This window comes from Siphateles boraxobius, unplaced genomic scaffold, assembly GCF_051911475.1.
Source record: "Siphateles boraxobius isolate OS27281-9 unplaced genomic scaffold, OSU_SipBor_1 137, whole genome shotgun sequence".
In the NCBI taxonomy this organism is placed as follows: Eukaryota; Metazoa; Chordata; class Actinopteri; order Cypriniformes; family Leuciscidae; genus Siphateles; species Siphateles boraxobius.
In genome coordinates, this window is record NW_027508741.1 from 1,310,110 (window position 1) to 1,331,347 (window position 21,238).

Below are 21,238 nucleotides of genomic sequence, written 5' to 3' on the forward strand. Positions count from 1 at the left end.
ATTGCTATTTTAGTGCCTCTAATCGAGCACGCATGCAAATTCTCCAAGGTTTCGAGTGTTAAACGTCTCCCTATCTAACATGATCCGGAACATCTTCCCTCGGCTGGTTCTTGCACTACTGCGAATCGCTCGTAAATCAGATGCGTGTCGTGAGTATTTAGAAGCATGCGAGAACACATTACAGAAGGACCTGCGGTGCAAAACATGCCGTTGATGTTCACTTTCATATGCGTTTCTGTTTGGTATGGCCAGACTGTTAATGGATGTGCGGGAAAGAGTCACGAATTAAATCGCGCTGCCATTACACTGCATGTCTTGTAGCCTACGGCTCAAGTCTATCAGGCCTGCCAATAATAAGCAATCCATTTGCAACTCCATACCTTGATATATTACAACGTGTGCCTGAGCATGACCCGAGAAGTGGTGGATGTGAAAGCGTGCAATTCTAGTCGCCAGTTATTGCTCTTATGTTTGACGGGCCTGTTTGCCAAACTGAATTCATCCTTTGCCCTGACACTAAGAAATCCGGTCCAAAGAAAGGCAATAAATTATTCTCCCGCCTGACACGGGCTCTTATTACCTGTGTCACTCTACATAGAAGGACCGTGTTGGGATAATGGTGGATTTCATCAGGGGAAGAATTTTCCGGCACAAATCAAATGTCAGCGTTCGTCCAGGTAATGACGTCCTCGCCTCCCACTCGGCTCGTGTTTCTCACTCCGGGCTTGACAGCAGAACCCAGTGTTTCATGAAATTAATGTTTCTTTCTGTGGTGGCGCAACTCTATGTAATTCAGGGCGGGTTGGGTTTGACCCTCAAGTACCAGTTGTGCACAAAAGCCTTTGAATTATACAGCCACAGTGAAAACCCTTAGTCGTCACAACAATGGGTCGCAATGCTCTGCAATCTCAGCTCTCCTTGCTCTCGCCCGGCTCAAATGAGACTTCAGCTTTCTCTAAAGATCAAGGGAGCGAGTTATCGTCTTGTTCAAAAGACATTTATGCAAAGGGAGCACCCTTGCATGTTTGTTTTGTAACCGACGAGTGATATTTAGCATTTGCATCCCACATTATATATCATTTCCCGCCCCAAAAAAACATCAAATGTTCTGCTGTAGGTGTAAAAGCCATTGTTCATTATTGCGATCGGAGTTTTAAATTAACACCCGCCAAATGCGGGTAAAAATCAACATTGGCGAGTAACGCTTTCAAATCATGAGCCAATGTGGTGGGTTATTATGTTTACTCGCTTTGCTGGGGAAGTTTGTGTAGTCAAATCTGTGCAGATTTAGCACAAATACTCGTAAGTCATAATAATATGTTAAATACAGCGCATTGCACAGAATCTGCTCATATCTGGCTTACTTGAACACACACGTCACTTGATCGCTCCACCCAAAAAAACATTTTTGGTGATGAAAATAAGCGGAAAGGAGGAGATGCTGGATGACTGGATTTTGTTCGACACACACACACACACACACACACACACACACACACACACACACACACACACACACACACACACACACACACACACACACACACACACACATATACATACACATACACATTAGTCAGCATTTGAAGTGGATATATATATATCCCAGCCATAGTTTATTTCTGCTTTTATATATATATTACACACACACACATATACATACACAGTAGTCAGCATTTGAAGTGGAGATATATATATATATATATATCACAGCCATAGTTTATTTCTGCTTTAATATATATATATTACACACACACACACACCTGGGTGCAATGTTTCACCCTTTTAATGCAAAGGTTTTGTATCTGACGACTGATATTTAGTATTTGCGTTCCACATTACATGGTATTTTTCCACAAAACATTGAATGTTCTGCTGTAGATGTAAAAGCGAATTTTGCTGATTGTTGCGATGTTTCACCATTTGGTGACTATTGTAAAAATTGCGTAAAGGTCTCATTTAAGAGGGGTATTTTTAGAGGGTTTCATATCAAGGAAGTGTCATCGTGAGGCTTCCATAGGAATGCAAATTGCATCTCGGCTGAATGTATTGCCTCATGCCCATCCGCTTTACAGCACTGTCGGGATTGTTTACTATGGCAGAGCTGTCTTTCCTCTAGAAGCGGGGCCTTGAGAGTGTTTATTTTGGGGCTTGAAGATTTGAATCACTTGTTTGGCTTCAATTTAGTCCTTTAAAACGTCGTCCCCTCGTGCATTCGCTCGGAGGAAGCCAACCAAGAGTTTTGGAACAAATTACATCTCAGGGTCTCATTCATATTCAGCGTCGCCTGTCAGGAGCGAGCGGGATGAGTTTAGTTGTTAGGCCCGATGGGCACGCTTGAATCTGCCAAAGCAAACGCTTGTGCTTGGGTTACTCCACGCTTGTGCTTGGGTTATTCCACGCTCGCGGCTCTGGGTCCGATCGCCGATACCGAAGATGCTAATAGCAAAAGGAAAGGTCTCGCTAGTGCGTCGTTACGCGTGAAAGGTGGAACTGCTCATCTTCGGGAATATCTTCATCTGGCATATATTTAATAATAATATTAATAATAATAACACCGTAATTCCTGTAATAAATATATTTGCCATATATTATTCAATAGTAATAATTCCTACAATAACTATTAATGGCATATATTATTCCATAATAATTCCTAACATAAATATAAATAGCTTATAGTATTCAATACTACTGCTACTAATATTAACTCCTAAAATAAACGATAGAATATATTATTATTGTAAAATGTTTAATAATAATAAAAGTGGTAAATCCTAAAACAAATATTAAAAGAATATATTCAATAACAGCTCAAAATAAAATATTTACTACTACTACTACCGCCCTAAAATACAAATATCATATATTGCATAATAATGTAGTGGTGGCACTGGAAATGAAGAATAGTTCCACTTTATTATGCTTTCACCAAGCCGCCTCTATAGGGCAAGACCAGGCTGTGCTTTAATAAATAACTTTTAGGATTTACTTAATTATTAATGCCCCAGTGCATGATGGGAACACCAGTATTAGAAAAGTTGAGTAGGTTTTACTTAATTTTATATCATTGAGATTTACACTTTAATTTCTACAGGCTTGAGCACTAATATAGGATTTACTTTTGTTTTTTTGGATTCTTGCCCAAACTACTTTTTTCTGTCGACTCAGTTATCAGTGCATATGCTTTCCTGCATACGGGAGATTGAGTTGCGCACGGCAACCGTTTCAGGCTCCTCTGGGAGATATTATGGTTAAGAGATCTCATCTGATGTGTTTCTTTATTTAGCCAACACCAATGTTCGACTTGAGTTTGTCTTTTGTACGTGCACACACTGATAGAGGCCTAATCCTCCTGATATTTAATGAGATTTTGTTTGTTTGGTGAAATATTGTGTCTGTGGATGTAAGATGTGGATGTGCAACTTGAGACTGATTCAATGCGATCCTGATTAATAATAGTTTTGTGTTTTTGGCCGTGAAGGTACGTGTTGTTTTTCAACATGGATGTTTTGTATTAAAGATATACTAAAAATATATGTAACCAACATTTTATTAGTATTTTATATTCTGCATAAGCTGAGGTTCCAAAACAATAGTGCCCAAAAATATTATTCAAAGATAGTCAATTTTATTATTATTTATCATTTTCACTCTAATATAAATAGTATACTGTATAATAATAATTCTAATAGTAGTAGTAATAATTACATTAATTCCTTACATAAATATAAGTAGCATATAGTATTCAATTCTACTATTACTAATAGTATTAATATTAATGGCATATATTCGATGATGACATTTCCTAAAATAAATCTAAATGGCATATCATTCAATAATAATAATTGTTATTCCTAACATGAATAGATATAGCTTTGAATAATATATGCCATACATATTTATACTAATAACTCCTAAAATAAATATTAATGGCATATATATTATTCAATAATAATAATAATAATAATAATAATTCCTAAAATAAATATAAATGGCATATATTATATAATATTAGTGACATATATTCAATAATAATAATGATATTATTCCTAAAATGTTAATGGCATGTATTCAATAATAACTCTAAATAAATATCAATGATACATTCTAAAATAAAAAGTAGTAGTAGAAATATGTAGTAGAAGAAATATGTAGTAGTAGAAATATGTAGAAATATGTAGTAGTAGTAGAATATGTAGTAGTAGTAGACATATGTAGTAGTAGAAGAAATATGTAGAAGAAATATGTAGTAGTAGTAGAAATATGTAGTAGTAGAAATATGTAGTAGTAGAAATATGTAGTAGTAGAAAAAATATGTAGTAGTAGTAGAAATATGTAGAAATATGTAGTAGTAGAAATATGTAGTAGTAGAAAAAATATGTAGTAGTAGTAGAAATATGTAGAAATATGTAGTAGTAGTAGAAATATGTAGAAATATATAGTAGAAATATGTAGTAATAGTAGAAATATGTAGTAGAAGAAATATGTAGTAGTAGTAGAAATATGTAGTAGTAGTAGAAATATGGTGAAATATGTAGTAGTAGTAGAAATATGTAGTAGTAGTAGACATATGTAGTAGTAGAAGAAATATGTAGAAGAAATATGTAGTAGTAGTAGAAATATGTAGTAGTAGTAGAAATATGTAGTAGTAGTAGAAATATGTAGTAGTAGTAGTAGACATATGTAGTAGTAGAAGAAATATGTAGAAGAAATATGTAGTAGTAGTAGAAATATGGTGAAATATGTAGTAGTAGTAGAAATATGTAGTAGTAGTAGACATATGTAGTAGTAGAAGAAATATGTAGTAGTAGTAGAAATATGTAGTAGTAGTAGAAATATGTAGTAGTAGTAGAAATATGTAGTAGTAGTAGACATATGTAGTAGTAGAAGAAATATGTAGAAGAAATATGTAGAAGAAATATGTAGTAGTAGTAGAAATATGTAGTAGTAGTAGAATATGTAGTAGTAGTAGTAGACATGTAGTAGTAGGAGAAATATGTAGTAGTAGTAGTAGAAATATGTAGAAATATGTAGTAGTAGAAATATGTAGTAGTAGAAATATGTAGTAGTAGTAGAAATATGTAGAAATATGTAGTAGTAGAAAAAATATGTAGTAGTAGAAATATGTAGTAGTAGTAGAATATGTAGTAGTAGTAGACATGTAGTAGTAGGAGAAATATGTAGTAGTAGTAGTAGTAGAAATATGTAGAAATATGTAGTAGTAGAAATATGTAGTAGTAGAAAAAATATGTAGTAGTAGTAGAAATATGTAGAAATATGTAGTAGTAGAAAAAATATGTAGTAGTAGTAGAAATATGTAGAAATATGTAGTAGTAGTAGAAATATGTAGTAATAGTAGAAATATGTAGTAATAGTAGAAATATGTAGTAGAAGAAATATGTAGTAGTAGTAGAAATATGTAGTAGTAGTAGAAATATGGTGAAATATGTAGTAGTAGTAGAAATATGTAGTAGTAGTAGTAGACATATGTAGTAGTAGAAGAAATATGTAGAAGAAATATGTAGTAGTAGTAGAAATATGTAGTAGTAGTAGAAATATGTAGTAGTAGTAGAAATATGTAGTAGTAGTAGACATATGTAGTAGTAGAAGAAATATGTAGAAGAAATATGTAGTAGTAGTAGAAATATGTAGTAGTAGAAATATGTAGTAGTAGAAATATGTAGTAGTAGAAATATGTAGTAGTAGAAATATGTAGTAGTAGAAAAAATATGTAGTAGTAGTAGAAATATGTAGAAATATGTAGTAGTAGAAATATGTAGTAGTAGAAAAAATATGTAGTAGTAGTAGAAATATGTAGAAATATGTAGTAGTAGTAGAAATATGTAGAAATATATAGTAGAAATATGTAGTAATAGTAGAAATATGTAGTAGAAGAAATATGTAGTAGTAGTAGAAATATGTAGTAGTAGTAGAAATATGGTGAAATATGTAGTAGTAGTAGAAATATGTAGTAGTAGTAGACATATGTAGTAGTAGAAGAAATATGTAGAAGAAATATGTAGTAGTAGTAGAAATATGGTGAAATATGTAGTAGTAGTAGAAATATGTAGTAGTAGTAGACATATGTAGTAGTAGAAGAAATATGTAGTAGTAGTAGAAATATGTAGTAGTAGTAGAATATGTAGTAGTAGTAGTAGACATGTAGTAGTAGGAGAAATATGTAGTAGTAGTAGTAGTAGAAATATGTAGAAATATGTAGTAGTAGAAATATGTAGTAGTAGAAATATGTAGTAGTAGTAGAAATATGTAGAAATATGTAGTAGTAGAAAAAATATGTAGTAGTAGAAATATGTAGTAGTAGTAGAATATGTAGTAGTAGTAGACATGTAGTAGTAGGAGAAATATGTAGTAGTAGTAGTAGAAATATGTAGAAATATGTAGTAGTAGAAATATGTAGTAGTAGAAAAAATATGTAGTAGTAGTAGAAATATGTAGAAATATGTAGTAGTAGAAAAAATATGTAGTAGTAGTAGAAATATGTAGAAATATGTAGTAGTAGTAGAAATATGTAGTAATAGTAGAAATATGTAGTAATAGTAGAAATATGTAGTAGAAGAAATATGTAGTAGTAGTAGAAATATGTAGTAGTAGTAGAAATATGGTGAAATATGTAGTAGTAGTAGAAATATGTAGTAGTAGTAGTAGACATATGTAGTAGTAGAAGAAATATGTAGAAGAAATATGTAGTAGTAGTAGAAATATGTAGTAGTAGTAGAAATATGTAGTAGTAGTAGAATATGTAGTAGTAGAAATAAGTAGTAGTGGTAGTAGTGGTGGTAGTGTTTCTATGGCCAGGTTTCTCTTTCAGAGCACCTATAGTCTCTGCAGGAATAACATATCAATGTAATTTACAGACTTCTGAAGTTAACTAACTCTATTGAGTACTGAAGTTAACTAACTGTATTGAGTACTGAAGTTAACTAACTCGGAGTACTGAAGTTAACTAACTCGGAGTTCTGAAGTAAACTAACTCGGAGTTCTGAAGTAAACTAACTCGGAGTTCTGAAGTAAACTAACTCGGAGTACTGAAGTAAACTAACTCGGAGTTCTGAAGTAAACTAACTCGGAGTACTGAAGTAAACTAACTCGGAGTTCTGAAGTAAACTAACTCGGAGTTCTGAAGTAAACTAACTCGGAGTTCTGAAGTAAACTAACTCGGAGTTCTGAAGTAAACTAACTCGGAGTTCTGAAGTAAACTAACTCGGAGTACTGAAGTTAACTAACTCGGAGTTCTGAAGTAAACTAACTCGGAGTACTGAAGTAAACTAACTCGGAGTTCTGAAGTAAACTAACTCGGAGTACTGAAGTAAACTAACTCGGAGTTCTGAAGTAAACTAACTCGGAGTACTGAAGTAAACTAACTCGGAGTTCTGAAGTAAACTAACTCGGAGTTCTGAAGTAAACTAACTCGGAGTTCTGAAGTAAACTAACTCGGAGTTCTGAGGTTTGTCACAACCTTTGAAGCGCAATGGCTTACGTATAAATACGTTCAACAAGAAGTATTGTTGAATGAAGTGTTTCAGGCCCATCCTCAATCTGGAGAAAAACCCAATACTCCAACAACTTCTAACCGGCGTTTCGTTCAAGGCAATTTCCATGAGGATTGATTCTTCTCTGAAACTGGAATCCCGTACAGTCGCGAGTGGCGACAGCGTGTCAGGATCCTGCTCTTCAACAGGACTCGACGTTCCTCATCCCACACTTCTCCTTCCCACTGGAAAAGCTTGGCACAGGCAATTAAACTTTCCCCAGTGCATGTGTGTGAATCGAGTTCCTGTGAGAGAATCCGTCTCTTTAGTGCGGTCTCCTGCAGTGCGCACTGCACACTAGCTTGGGTTTATTTATAAGCTGTGTGTGTGTTCTGCTTCTCTCCTCATCTGAAAGTGAGCTGTCCCTGTGTAAATCCTTGTTAAAGTTCACGCTGTCCCCTCTTCACCCGGCGTTCTGCAGATTTGACATCTCTCCTCATAATCTGCTGCCCCTCTTTTCTCTTCTCTTTCCTCTTTTCTTCTGTCTGGCTGTGCCGGATCACTCCTGCAAACTTGCAGAGGCTTGAGTATAGTTTTTTTACAGACAGCGCACCTAAGATTTGCCTTGAGGCTTATCGGAGTAGGATGTAGTTTTCGTAGGTGGTGTGCGATATTGACAAATATCTCGATTTTCTGGGATTTTATTGATTATCAATAATTAGATGATATTTTGCTCAGTGTGTTGGTATCTTGTCAGTTGACAAGTCTTTGTGTGGTGGTTAGTTCAGAGCAGTGACAGAAGATGGTGCATACATGTATTTGGGTAAAAAAAAAAGTCTTTATAAAGACTTGGTGGTGGTGGGGTGGTGGTGGCACAGTGGATAAGATAAGTGGGTTCGAATCCACTGTGAGACACCAATGTGTCCCTGAGCAAGACACTTAACCCCTAGTTGCTCCAGAGGCGTGCGACCTCTGACATATATAGCAATTGTAAGTCGCTTTGGATAAAAGCGTCAGCTAAATGAATAAATGTAAATGTATAAAGGGAAATATGCCCATAAAAGGTCAAAAATATTTGGGAAAGATGATTTCTGAGTCAAATTCTTAGATTTAATCAATAAATTCTATAAAAATAAGACATAATAGGACTGTTACCAATTAAATGAAATCGATATCATCAAAATGAATCTTTGCGCTGCGGAGGAAACAGAAGCTGCGTCTGAAGTGGCATTTAGATGCTTTTACACACTGTTTAATACAGATCAGAGTGTGTTTAACCAGCAGTTGCAAATGTAGAAATAATATGTTGATGTTTTAAACATAAGATGTAGATTGATATTTTGAAATTTTACTTTATATGTGAAATTAAAACTGTCAGTAGGTGGCAGCAAGTCACTGTTGATGAGCGAGTCATTGAGTTTCAACCGATTCATTCAAACGGCTGATTCATTCAGGAATGAAGCATTTGACTCTCTTAATGAGTGAGTCATTGAATCATTCATTCAACTGATTCATTCATTCAGGAATGAAACGACTCTGTGTGACGCTCTGTCTGAATCTGCGTAACTAAATTTAATCAACCTAGAAATTATTTTAACAACTTGAAAGATCAAGTAACACACTTTTTTTTGTATTTGTGTGAGCATTTTAACTGAGATATTAGATTTTTTGGCTTTTAAACACTGCATACAATTTAAAGACAACTTAAAAACTATTTTTACATTTTTAATCTTATTTTTTTAATCTATTAATACTAATGTGCTTTTTTAAAGTGTTATGTTTTTTTCTTTTTGCTTCCTTTATAATCCGAATAAATAGTTAATTCTGTCTTTTTAAATGGCCTCATCCAATAATATTGTTACATTTTTATCATATCTGTGCTAGTATCTAGATATAGGTGCGTTATAATGACATGAGCTCTCTAATCCGTCACACAATGTTGGGAAGTCACGGTGTTGTTATAGTGCTGTTGGTCAAATGAATGTGCACTGAGGAAAAGTGATACTGGGAATCCACCCAGCCATTGTTCTTCCAGCACCTCCCATGATGCACCAGCCTGAAGCCTTTACTTGTTTACGAAGGCAGGCATCTGCTAAATTTCACCAGCCTAGAAATGTAGTCCCACTACTGAACGCATGATTTTGACAACTTTAAAGTTCAAGTTACACTTTTTTTGTGACTGAGATATGAGCTTTGTTTGAGTTTCAAAACACTGCACACAATTTAAGCACAGCTTAATTTTTTTTATTTAATTAATATTGTATCTTTTTTTTTGCATTGCATCTCATTGAAATATACAAATATGCTTTAAAAATCTTGTGCTTTTTCTTCCTTCCTCTATAATCCGACTAAACCATAATTCTGCCTTGTTAATGGCATATTGTCTATGCTTTATTCATGCCTCATCCAATAATAATTTGTTACAATTTATCATATCGATGTTAGTATCTAGATATAGGTGCGTTGTGACCAATCCGTCACACAATGTTGGGAAGTCACGGTGTTGTTATAGTGCTTTTGGTCAAATGAATGTGCACTGAGGAAAAGTGATACTGGCAATCCACCCAGCCATTGTTCTTCCAGCACCTCCCATGATGCACCAGCTCGAAGCCTTTCGCTTTGACTAATGAACGGTCCTGGAAATGTCAAACTTTTCGTTACCCAGCACCATCATTTCTCATAAAGCAGATATAAACTCATTTTCTCTCTCTCTTTATCTCTTCCAGTCCAATACCAGATGGAGATGATGAGGAGTCTCCGGCACGTGAACATCGACCATCTTCACGTCGGCTGGTATCAGTCCACGCTCTACGGGTCTTTCGTCAGCCGGGCTCTCCTGGACTCGCAGTTCAGCTACCAGCACGCCATCGAAGAGTCTGTGGTGCTCATCTACGGTGAGTGTCAGTGGATTCAGGGCTCGACGGTTAGAGCTTTTCACTCGTGTTGCTGATAAGAAACTTTTAAAAGTGGATCTAAACCTTGCATCAAAGTTATACGTGAATTTTCAACAATACTCGTTCTTGTCTTAGGACAACTTTGAACTTTTTTGATCCATTTCAAATGTTGACTACTGTGTGTATATATATATATATATATATATATATATATATATATATATATGTGTGTATGTATGTGTATATATATATGTAAGTGTATGTGCTGGGAAACGATTTTTCGCATCTAAAATAAAAGTTTGTGGTTACATGTGTGTGTACGGTGTATAAATTTGTATATATAAATACACACGCATGTATATATTTAACAAATATTTGTTAATATATACTGTGTGTATATGTATGTATATATATATATATAATTTGTATTATATATAAATATTTTATGTATAAATAACAGATTTTTCTTAAATATATGTGTGTATTTATATATACAAAATAATTATACACAGTACACACACATACATTATGTAAACACAAACTTTTATTTTGGATGCGATTAATCGTTTCGCAGCCCTAATATATATACACACTTTATAAATAAACAAATCTCTCATTTAAACTAATCTTTATTTTTGTTGCTACCACTACGACACCCGTTTGTGTTTGCTACGAGTTCTTTGTGTGTTTATCCCATTGTTAATGTGACTTTGTTCTCTGCTTTACATTTATGCCTGAAAACACCTTTTCAGTGTTAAAGTCTGTATTTTAAATCGGTCGCATTTAGAGTTGGGAATCGAAAATCGATCACAATTCTGGAATCGAATACTTGAGGTCAGTATTTGGATCCGTGTTGTAAAATTAATTTAGATTAATTTGAGTATTTCAATTTGACTTTAAACCATTCAAGTGCGAGACGACTGTTGCCTGTGCTAAACGTGTATTATATTTAGTGCTGTCAAGCGATTAAAATATTTAATCGCGATTAATCGCATTAATGCCATAGTTAACTCGCGATTAATCGCACATTTTTATCTATTCTAAATGTCCCTTGATTTCTATTGGTCTCATTATTTTTTCTAATTTTAATGCTCTTATCAACATGGAAAAGTGGATCAGCAGTAAGTTTGTTCTTAGCTGTGGTATCCATGTGCTTCTGTCTGAAGTCATCCATTGTAGAGCTTAGATCGGGCCCAAAAAATCAAGCCCGACCCGAGCCCGTGCGCATTGTGTCCGAGCCCGGCCCGGCCCGACACATAAACTGTAATTATGAGCCCGATTTAAACCCGTCCATTTTTTAATACGTGAGTCGTTATAACTGACGTTCTCAACTACTTTCTATGTTACTTTCTCCCGCCCGCAACATTTTTGTCCCGCTCCCGCCCGCAAATAGACTCTTTTTTTGTAGGCTACCTCCAAATACTTTCGCCTACGTGTCGCCACCATACACATCAGCATAAATGCTCCGGATAAATTATTTGTTATTAAAGCATTAACACACAAACCACTGTTATAACATAAAAGCAAGCAGGCTACTGAGTGCATGGTTTGGCATGACTGAATGCGCGCAAAGTGCGCTCCCTTAATAATTCCTAAAAAGCTGACATTAGTTCATCGCAATCTCACACATCTGTTATTATCAATGAAGCTGCTGCACAATGCATCTTCCATAATATATACACTTTGTTTGTTATAATTAGAGGATTTGCCAGCATACAGAATTCAGCACTGAACAAAAAGTCTGCTTTCAGCGGTGAGGGGAGTCTATTTTAAATGCTTCTGATTGCCCATTGCGTTCAAAATCAACACATATGTCTGTGATTGGCTACATCACTCAACGCTGCAAACATGTTATAAAAAGAAACTCTGGCCTGTAAATCGTTTCTATTTTGTTTTAGTTGTTCGTGTTGCTTTTCTGCAACATATGAATTAAAATGTATAAGTTTTTATGTTTTATTCATAGATATTTCTAGTTTGCGGGAGTCCCGCGAATCGTTTTATTCTCCCGTATCCGCACACACAGAGTGAGTGCATTACCGCTCGAGCCCGCCCTCGCACTCGGCCATCAAATCTAGTCCCGCACCGCACTCCATTGCGTTGAGAGTGCACGTCTCTAGATCGGCGTCTCGCGCTCGCGCCATCCACTCAAAACGTAACGTTAGCCTACTACTCTTTGGCCGGCGCGCAAGCCCAAACAAGTACGTGCGGCGTGCCTGTTGTTTTGTTTCCGGTCTAGCTATCCGGTGTGATGTTGTAGTTTTTCTAACGTTACTAGTTGTTGCAACAGCATGTGAAAAAAATACAAAGTTTGCTAGGCCAAAAAGAGCGTTAATCTCACGATAAAAAAATTGACGCCGTTAAAATGTGTTTGCGTTAACGCCGTTAATAACGCGTTTAACGCACAGCACTAATTATATTATATATTGAATCCGTGCGGCTCTTAAAGTGACAGCACTAATATTCCTGCTGCCTTCTCTATAATAACACTAATCAAACAACAAAAGACAAAGAGAAAATTCACTCGTTCTTGACTGAAAAACTTTTGTAACTATTTGTAATGAATATTTTATTTATAAAGTGCAGTGTTATCGCATCTTTGTTCAGTTGTATCTATTTGTTGCGATTTGCTATTTTTTTATTTGTTCTTTAATAACTGAATGTTTACTTGTCATTAATAAAGCTTGAAGCTTATATTAGTTGGACTAGTTGTTTTCTATGGTATTTTTAAACCACAGGCAAACGTTGCTTGTAAGTGTTGTTGATTTTTGTTTTTTTGCGGTAAGGCTAAATGTGAAAGTTATCTAAGTTTTTTTGACCTTATTGGAATGGAAATTAGGAATAGATAATCGGAATCAATACGCAGAATCAAAATAGTCAAAATTCAAACGATACCCAACACTAGTTGCATGCTTGTTGGTTTCAGTTGAAGTATATGATGCCGAAATGCAAGCGTCTCATGGTTGTAGATCAAGTTGTTCCTGGTGCTCGGTCAAGGGTTCGATACACAAACCTGCAGAATAAATGCCTTGAATGCAATGCAAGTCGCTTGAGATGAATGCATCTGTCAATGGCGTGAATGTAAAGTGCATTGGTACAATGGTGGGTGAAGTGTGTACTCAGGATCACGAGTATTTTACTGCCCTGTATTCTAGACTCGGTTCACGGCTGCTGTGCTTTATATTTAATCATGCCCCCTTTAAACCCATCAATAATGCAGGCTGATATATTAAAGTCTAAATAAAAATCTGCTCACATCTCTGCATACCGAGGAAAGAAGTCTTGCTGTTTCAGACAGTGTCTCTGAATTTAGCAGATCTGACTCTTTCTAAGAACTGTTTTTGGTGGAAATTCATTCCTATGCATTTACAAGACAAATCTCACATGACACGTTTTTACACACGTCGTTTTTACTTTTGCATATTTTTTTAAATATGCATTTATCCTAATATTTACTTAAAGCGACTTGCATTGCATTCATCAGGTGATAAATATTAGTACATTGTGAATATTGTAATTTTTTTATAGGCCAGTAAGTTTTATAAAGATTTACTAATAAGGAAAGGGTGTAGTTACATTCAAGCTATTTTAAGGCATGAAGAATTTTTTTTCAATGAAAAAAAGTTATGTCATTTTGGCGATTGAGTTTTAAGCGATAAAATTATTGACTACAGGGGGACTTTAATTTGGCATTGCACATTCACATTTAATTTAATTTTGGCATTACACAATGTGACTTACATCGCCATGTTGATCCTGAAATAAATTGTGCAGCCCTGTTTTTTTTTTGTTTTTTTTGCACTGACTTCTGTTTTATCATTGCATTATAATTTAAAATGGCCACCGTGACTCTATATGGCCGTTCCTGTAGCAAAGCAAGGACCCTCTGCAGTGTGTGTGAGTGAGTGGCAGCTCTGATAAGACCTGTGTGAACACTTCTCCGGCTTTGACAACTCTGACAAGCACATTAATTCAGTCCAACTCTCTTACTAAAAGCAGTGGTGAGCTAGTGTGGTTGGCGCAGCTTGAATATGAAACCTGACAGCACCTGCAGTCGATGATTTCTTTATGAAAGAGGAGAGAAAGCTTCTCTGCGTGACCTCCTGGCCCTCGTGCCTGAGATTGCTTATCCGGCGGGTGAATATAAATGTCTTGTAGGCGCTGGATGGAAGTGCTTGTTTTATGGCGCTTAACTCTGTGACCTTTCTGTTATTGTCATGCGCTTTGTTCCTGTTTCAAATGAACCTTTACAGGCCTGTTTTCTCCTACTCAAAGACATTAGTTGAAGATAATCTGTTTCTAATCCGTAATGATATTAATAATAATCTCTAAACTTACTTTTATTTGTCATTTGAGAAAGTAAACGCATGCGTACAGGATTAGTATTAAATCTGTGCATTAGCTCTTTTAAAAGTCTGTTCAGCGTTATTTAATAATTTGCTTTATTAAATTCCTGTACCTGAAAACTACTGTCAGACCAACCTGAAAAGCACTGTTTATTTCATTTTTGTATCTTTGTTATATTGTCTTTATTTGTGCTTTTTGCTCTTAAATTGCCTTTAATGTTTTAAATTTGCATTAGTAAGGCTAGTAAGTTTAGCTGTGGTATTGGAATAGAAAATTGTAAATTTTCACTGGTATCTAAAATGTTGGTGTCATTACTGCCTGCTTTCATATAAAATATAAAAAAATATTTATGGCCGCTACATTTTCTTAAGTCACCGGCCAATGGCAGGTGTGGCAAAAAGTACATTTTAGCCCCTGTATATAAAATAATTTTTTTTTTTTAAATTAAAGATGCTATTTATGATGAAAACTAAACCCAATGGTCTCCAAATGACTCTTTAACTGATTTGGTTCATTTCGTACCCTGTAATGCATCAAATTAGATGTAGCTTTTGCTTATAGAAAAAAATTGCAAGCGTTAATGTGTCGTATTTCACACATTGTGTGTGATCTCTCAAATCTTTCTAGCAAGATGGCAGCATCAGCCAGTGTTTACATTAAATATGATTAAACCTGGATATTTGTATGTGCATGCTGCCTTTTTATTCAGTTGTTTTTTGCAGCGCATCACTAATATTCATGTGACGTTTTTTTTTTGTTTTTCTCATGCTTTCTGCGGCTCTTCCAGCTTGTGGTGTTTCTTACAAACAGTAATTCAGATTCATTCATCCATAAAACCGTACCTTCTAATATTTTGTTCTTTTGTGCATTTGAAACTTGTCCGTAAAGCTTTTTCAGTGAATCTCCTAAAAGGCCAGCTGTTTTCTCTTCTCAGATAAACCTGATATTTAGTCCCAAAATGCAATTTCAAACTACAAACTCTGATCTACATGTCGAGAATCTGGGTTGTACACTTGTTCACGTCTTGAGACTGTTTAAATCCATTACTTTTACTAAAAATGTTTTGTAAATTAAGTGCTCTTAAAGTAAAAAACTCACTCACTCACAAATTTCCTCCACTGAGGACAATAAAGAATGAATCTGAATCGCTCTCTCTGCTCTGAAAAGCATTTTCTTTTTTAAAACCAAAATTGGGCTTGAGGAAAAGTGTACTCAATATTTCAACAACTGAAAAAGACATTGTATTACCATTTCCACACTTCATTAAGTAGCAGAGCCATTCCGAACAGTACTAAGGTAATAAGAAATGTTTCTGTGGTACCAAATTAGCACAGTATTTTGTAAGGATGAGGTTTTCTGAGGAGACGAGTGACGCAGCAGCTCTGCTTTGTGCAGGTGAAGACTGAATAAAAGCCGTCGTTTCTGGCAGTAATTATAGTTCTCAGCATTAGTGTTGTTTTTGATCAATTCAATGCTTCCTTGGTGAGCAGAAAAATCAGTTCAAAAGCCTATTTAAAATGCGATTCCAAACTTTTGAATGGTGGTGTGCATCAAATATCATTAAAGATATAATGAAAAGTTATGGATTATAGTTACATCGTTCAGCCCTAAAATCTGCCATTCATGAAGGCTTTAGTCTGCATTGCCAGAGAGAATATTCAATTCCTTTCTTTATACTTTTGAACCATTATATTTGTGATTTTATGCCGCTGAAAGAAACCATCTCATAATATTGAGGTACTATTGCTGTATATGAGTTCAGATTCGTTGTAGAATAGACAGTGTTCATTCAACATTGATTAAAATCATGTCTTCCATTACATGCAGGATAAACTGTTAAGAACATTTCAAACAAGTTCAGGACAAAACGTTCGTTTCGAAGTTTGAAGTGGTTTGCCAAAGCGACATTTACAACAAAATGATATCTCTGGCTGGTGAACACTTTTGGACTCCCATTGGTCTGTCGTGATGATGATGTAATAATTGGGTGTGGCTCTGAGGCCACGCCGCCTTTCTGGTTCATTTCTTCTGTTCAGTCCATTGAGGATAGGCATGAGTAAGCGAAGAACAAAAAAGTGAATATATCGGGTCTTTTAATGTCTTGTTGCATGACCCTTTAACTGAATTGACGACAATGTCTCCAAATATGTTTTGCCTCTGTATCAAGCATCACATTGACTACTTTTTAGGCAAACCAGAATGTATTTGGAAAAATCCATTCAAGATAAAGCAAAAGAAATGTGCTTTTCATGTAATACCAAAATTAGTTAGTAAAAAAAATGAGTTCAGACTATTTTACCCAGTATTTGTGCATGTTTTTTCTGCTTATTAGAGTATTTCATCGTTAACTGACTTAAACATGCTAATGTCAAACTCTATTGGCTCTATTGGCTAAAGTTTGGCTTGCCTCATTGGTGATTCAGACTTAGACTATATACACACATTGAGGATAACCTGATTATCTTCACTGTGTATGTAGATAAGAACAACACGGTCTCTTTAAGTTAAGTTAACCAGTTTATTAATATCACAAGAAGCAATTATATTAGGGCAGTGGCATCATATCACAAAAAAAACATACATTGAAAAGTCATATTCCACATCCACGTATCTACATATTACAATGTTCCAATCCACAATGGTTTGTAATAAAATTAATACAAGGGAAGAAAAAAAGTCAGTTTTAATGAGCAATTATAGCTATTATTTAAGTATAAAGTATAAGCTAATACAATAGTAAATAAAGACACGCAAACAATGTCATTAAAATACAACTAATACAACAAGGTGTGTGTGTGTGTATATGTATGTGTGTATGTGTATATATATATATATATATATATATATATATATATATACAGGTCCTTCTCAAAAAATTAGCATATTGTGATATAGTTAATTATTTTCCATAATGTAATGATAAAAATTAAACTTTCATATATTTTAGATTCATTGCACACCAACTGAAATATTTCAGGTCTTTTATTGTTTTAATACTGATGATTTTGGCATACAGCTCATGAAAACCCAAAATTCCTATATCAAAAAATTAGCATATCATGAAAAGGGTCTCTAAACGAGCTATTAACCTAATCATCTGAATCAACTAATTAACTCTAAACACCTGCAAAAGATTCCTGAGGCTTTTAAAAACTCCCAGTCTGTTTCATTACTCAAAACCGCAATCATGGGTAAGACTGCCGACCTGACTGCTGTCCAGAAGGCCATCATTGACACCCTCAAGCAAGAGGGTAAGACACAGAAAGAAATTTCTGAACAAATAGGCTGTTCCCAGAGTGCTGTATCAAGGCACCTCAGTGGGAAAACGCTGCACAACGAGAAGAGGTGACCGGACCCTGAGGAAGATTGTGGAGAAGGACCGATTCCAGACCTTGGGGGACCTGCGGAAGCAGTGGACTGAGTCTGGAGTAGAAACATCCAGAGCCACCGTGCACAGGCGTGTGCAGGAAATGGGCTACAGGTGCCGCATTCCCCAGGTCAAGCCACTTTTGAACCAGAAACAGCGGCAGAAGCGCCTGACCTGTGCTACAGAGAAGCAGCACTGGACTGTTGCTCAGTTTTGCATGTCATTCGGAAATCAAGGTGCCAGAGTCTGGAGGAAGACTGGGGAGAAGGAAATGCCAAAATGCCTGAAGTCCAGTGTCAAGTACCCACAGTCAGTGATGGTCTGGGGTGCCATGTCAGCTGCTGGTGTTGGTCCACTGTGTTTTATCAAGGGCAGGGTCAATGCAGCTAGCTATCAGGAGATTTTGGAGCACTTCATGCTTCCATCTGCTGAAAAGCTTTATGGAGATGATTTCATTTTTCAGCACGACCTGGCACCTGCTCACAGTGCCAAAGCCACTGGTAAATGGTTTACTGACCATGGTATTACTGTGCTCAATTGGCCTGCCAACTCTCCTGACCTGAACCCCATAGAGAATCTGTGGGATATTGTGAAGAGAAAGTTGAGAGACGCAAGACCCAACACTCTGGATGAGCTTAAGGCCGCTATCGAAGCATCCTGGGCCTCCATAACACCTCAGCAGTGCCACAGGCTGATTGCCTCCATGCCACGCCGCATTGAAGCAGTCATTTCTGCAAAAGGATTCCCGACCAAGTATTGACTATTGAGTGCATAACTGAACATAATTATTTGAAGGTTGACTTTTTTTGTTGTATTAAAAACACTTCTTTTATTGGTCGGATGAAATATGCTAATTTTTTGAGACAGGAATTTTGGGTTTTCATGAGCTGTATGCCAAAATCATCAGTATTAAAACAATAAAAGACCTGAAATATTTCAGTTGGTGTGCAATGAATCTAAAATATATGAAAGTTTAATTTTTATCATTACATTATGGAAAATAATGAACTTTATCACAATATGCTAATTCTTTGAGAAGGACCTGTATATATATATACTAGTGCTGTCAAACTATTAAAATATTTAACCGCGATTAATCGCATTAATGCCATAGTTCTTAGCTCGCAATTAATCACACATTTTTATCTATTCTAAATGTCCCTCGATTTCTATTTGTCCCATTATTTTTTTCTAATTTTAATGCTCTTATCAACATGGAAAAGTGGATTGGCTGTAAGTTTGTTCTTAGCTGTGGTATCCATGTGCTTCTGTCTGAAGTCATCCATTGTAGAGCTTAGATCGGGCCCAAAAAATCAAGACCGACCCTACCCGAGCCCGTGCACATTGTGACCGAGCCCGGCCCGACACATTAACTGTAATTATGAGCCCGAGCCCGATTTAAACCCAACCTTTTTTTTTAATACGTGGGTTGTTATAACCGACGTTCTCAACTACTTTCTATGTTACCGTCTCCCGCCCGCAACATTTTTGTGCCGCTCCCGCCCGCAAATAGACCTTTTTTGTAGGCTACCTCCAAATACTTTAGCCTACGTGTCAGCACCATACACATCAGCATAAATGCTCCTGATAAATTATTTGTTATTAAAGCATTAACACACAAACCACTGTTATAACATAAAAGCAAGCAGGCTACTGCATGCATGGTTTGGCATGACTGAATGCGCGCAAAGTGCGCTCCCTTAAAAATTCCTAAAAAGCTGACATCAGTTCATCGCAATCTCACACATCTGTTATTATCAATGAAGCTGACTGCACAATGAATCTTTCATAATATATAAACTTTGTTTGTTATAATTAGAGGATTTGGCAGCATACAGAATTCAGCACTGAACAAAGTCAGTTTTGAGCGGTGAGGGGAGTCTATCTTCAATACTTCTGATTGGCCATTGCGTTCAAGAAATCAACACATGTCTGTGATTGGCTAAATCGCTCAACGCTGCAAACATGTTATAAAAAGAAACTCTGGCCTGTAAATCGTTTCTATTTTGTTTTGGTGGTTCTTTTTGCTTTTCTGCAACATATGAATAAAAAGTATTAGTTTTAATGTTTTATTCATAGATATTTCTAGTTTGTGGGAGTCCCTAATCGTTTTATTCTCCCGTACCCTAACACACCGAGTGAGTGCATTACTGCCCATGCTCGCACTCGGCCATCAAATCTAGTCCCGCGCCGCACTCTATTGCGTTGGGAGTGCACGTCTCTAGATCGGCGTCTCGCGCTCGCGCTCGCGCCATCCACTCAAAACGTAACGTAAGCCTACTACTCTTTGGCCGGCGCGCAAGCCCAAACAAGTGTGTGCGGTGCCTGTTGTTTTGTTTCCGGTCTAGCTACCCAGTGTGATGTTGTAGTTTTTCTAGCGTTACTATTTGTTGCAACAGCATGTGAAAAAACTACAAAGTTTGCTAGGCCAAAAAGAGCGTTAATCTCGTGATAAAAAAATGTACGCCGTTAAAATGGGTTTGCGTTAACGCCGTTAATAATGCGTTTAACTGACAGCACTTCACCAGAACACAATCACAGGCAGGAACGCCTTTTGAGAAACCGCTTATGTGAATCTAGCTTGTTTTTTGCTTCATAGATCCCATAAAGACTGCGCAGGGCTCTCTGTGTCTGAAGGCCTACAGGTTAACCCCCAAACTAATGGAGATCTGCAAGGAGAAAGACTTCTCTCCGGAGGGGTAAGACACTTTCTGTTCTCTCTAACTTTAAAGGATAGGTGTATATGACATTATTCTGTCAGACGAATGCAATCAGAGTTATATTAAAAAATGTCCTGGCTCTTCCAAGCTTTATAATGGGAGTCAATGGGTATATCTTTTTTTGGAAGTCCATTCAAGGGCATTCATTCATGATTAAAGTGCTCAAAATGGCTAAAGTTTTAAATATGGATTTTCTTTAGTACACGCACTTTGATGGACTTCCAAAGACATGTTGCCATTCACTCCCATTGTAAAGCTTGGAAGAGCTAGGACATTTTTTTACAACTATGATTGTATTCGTCTGAAAGAAGAATGTTATATACACCTAGGATGGCTTGAGGGTGTGTAAATCATGGGCTAATTTTCATTTTTGGGTGAACTATCACTTTAAAGCACTTAATTACATTTCCCATGTCACTTCCC

The 21,238-nt window shown here is 36.0% G+C and overlaps 1 protein-coding gene across 1 annotated transcript in view; it reads left to right on the forward strand.

Moving 5' to 3' along the window:
• eif3ha (eukaryotic translation initiation factor 3, subunit H, a) overlaps positions 1-21,238 on the forward strand; it is a 77,610-nt gene that overhangs the window by 37,439 nt on the left and 18,933 nt on the right. Inside the window, exons 3-4 of the mRNA XM_077229969.1 lie at positions 10,217-10,384; positions 20,695-20,794. Of these exons, the coding sequence (XP_077086084.1) occupies positions 10,217-10,384; positions 20,695-20,794 (268 nt within the window). The remainder of the gene's footprint in view (positions 1-10,216; positions 10,385-20,694; positions 20,795-21,238) is intronic.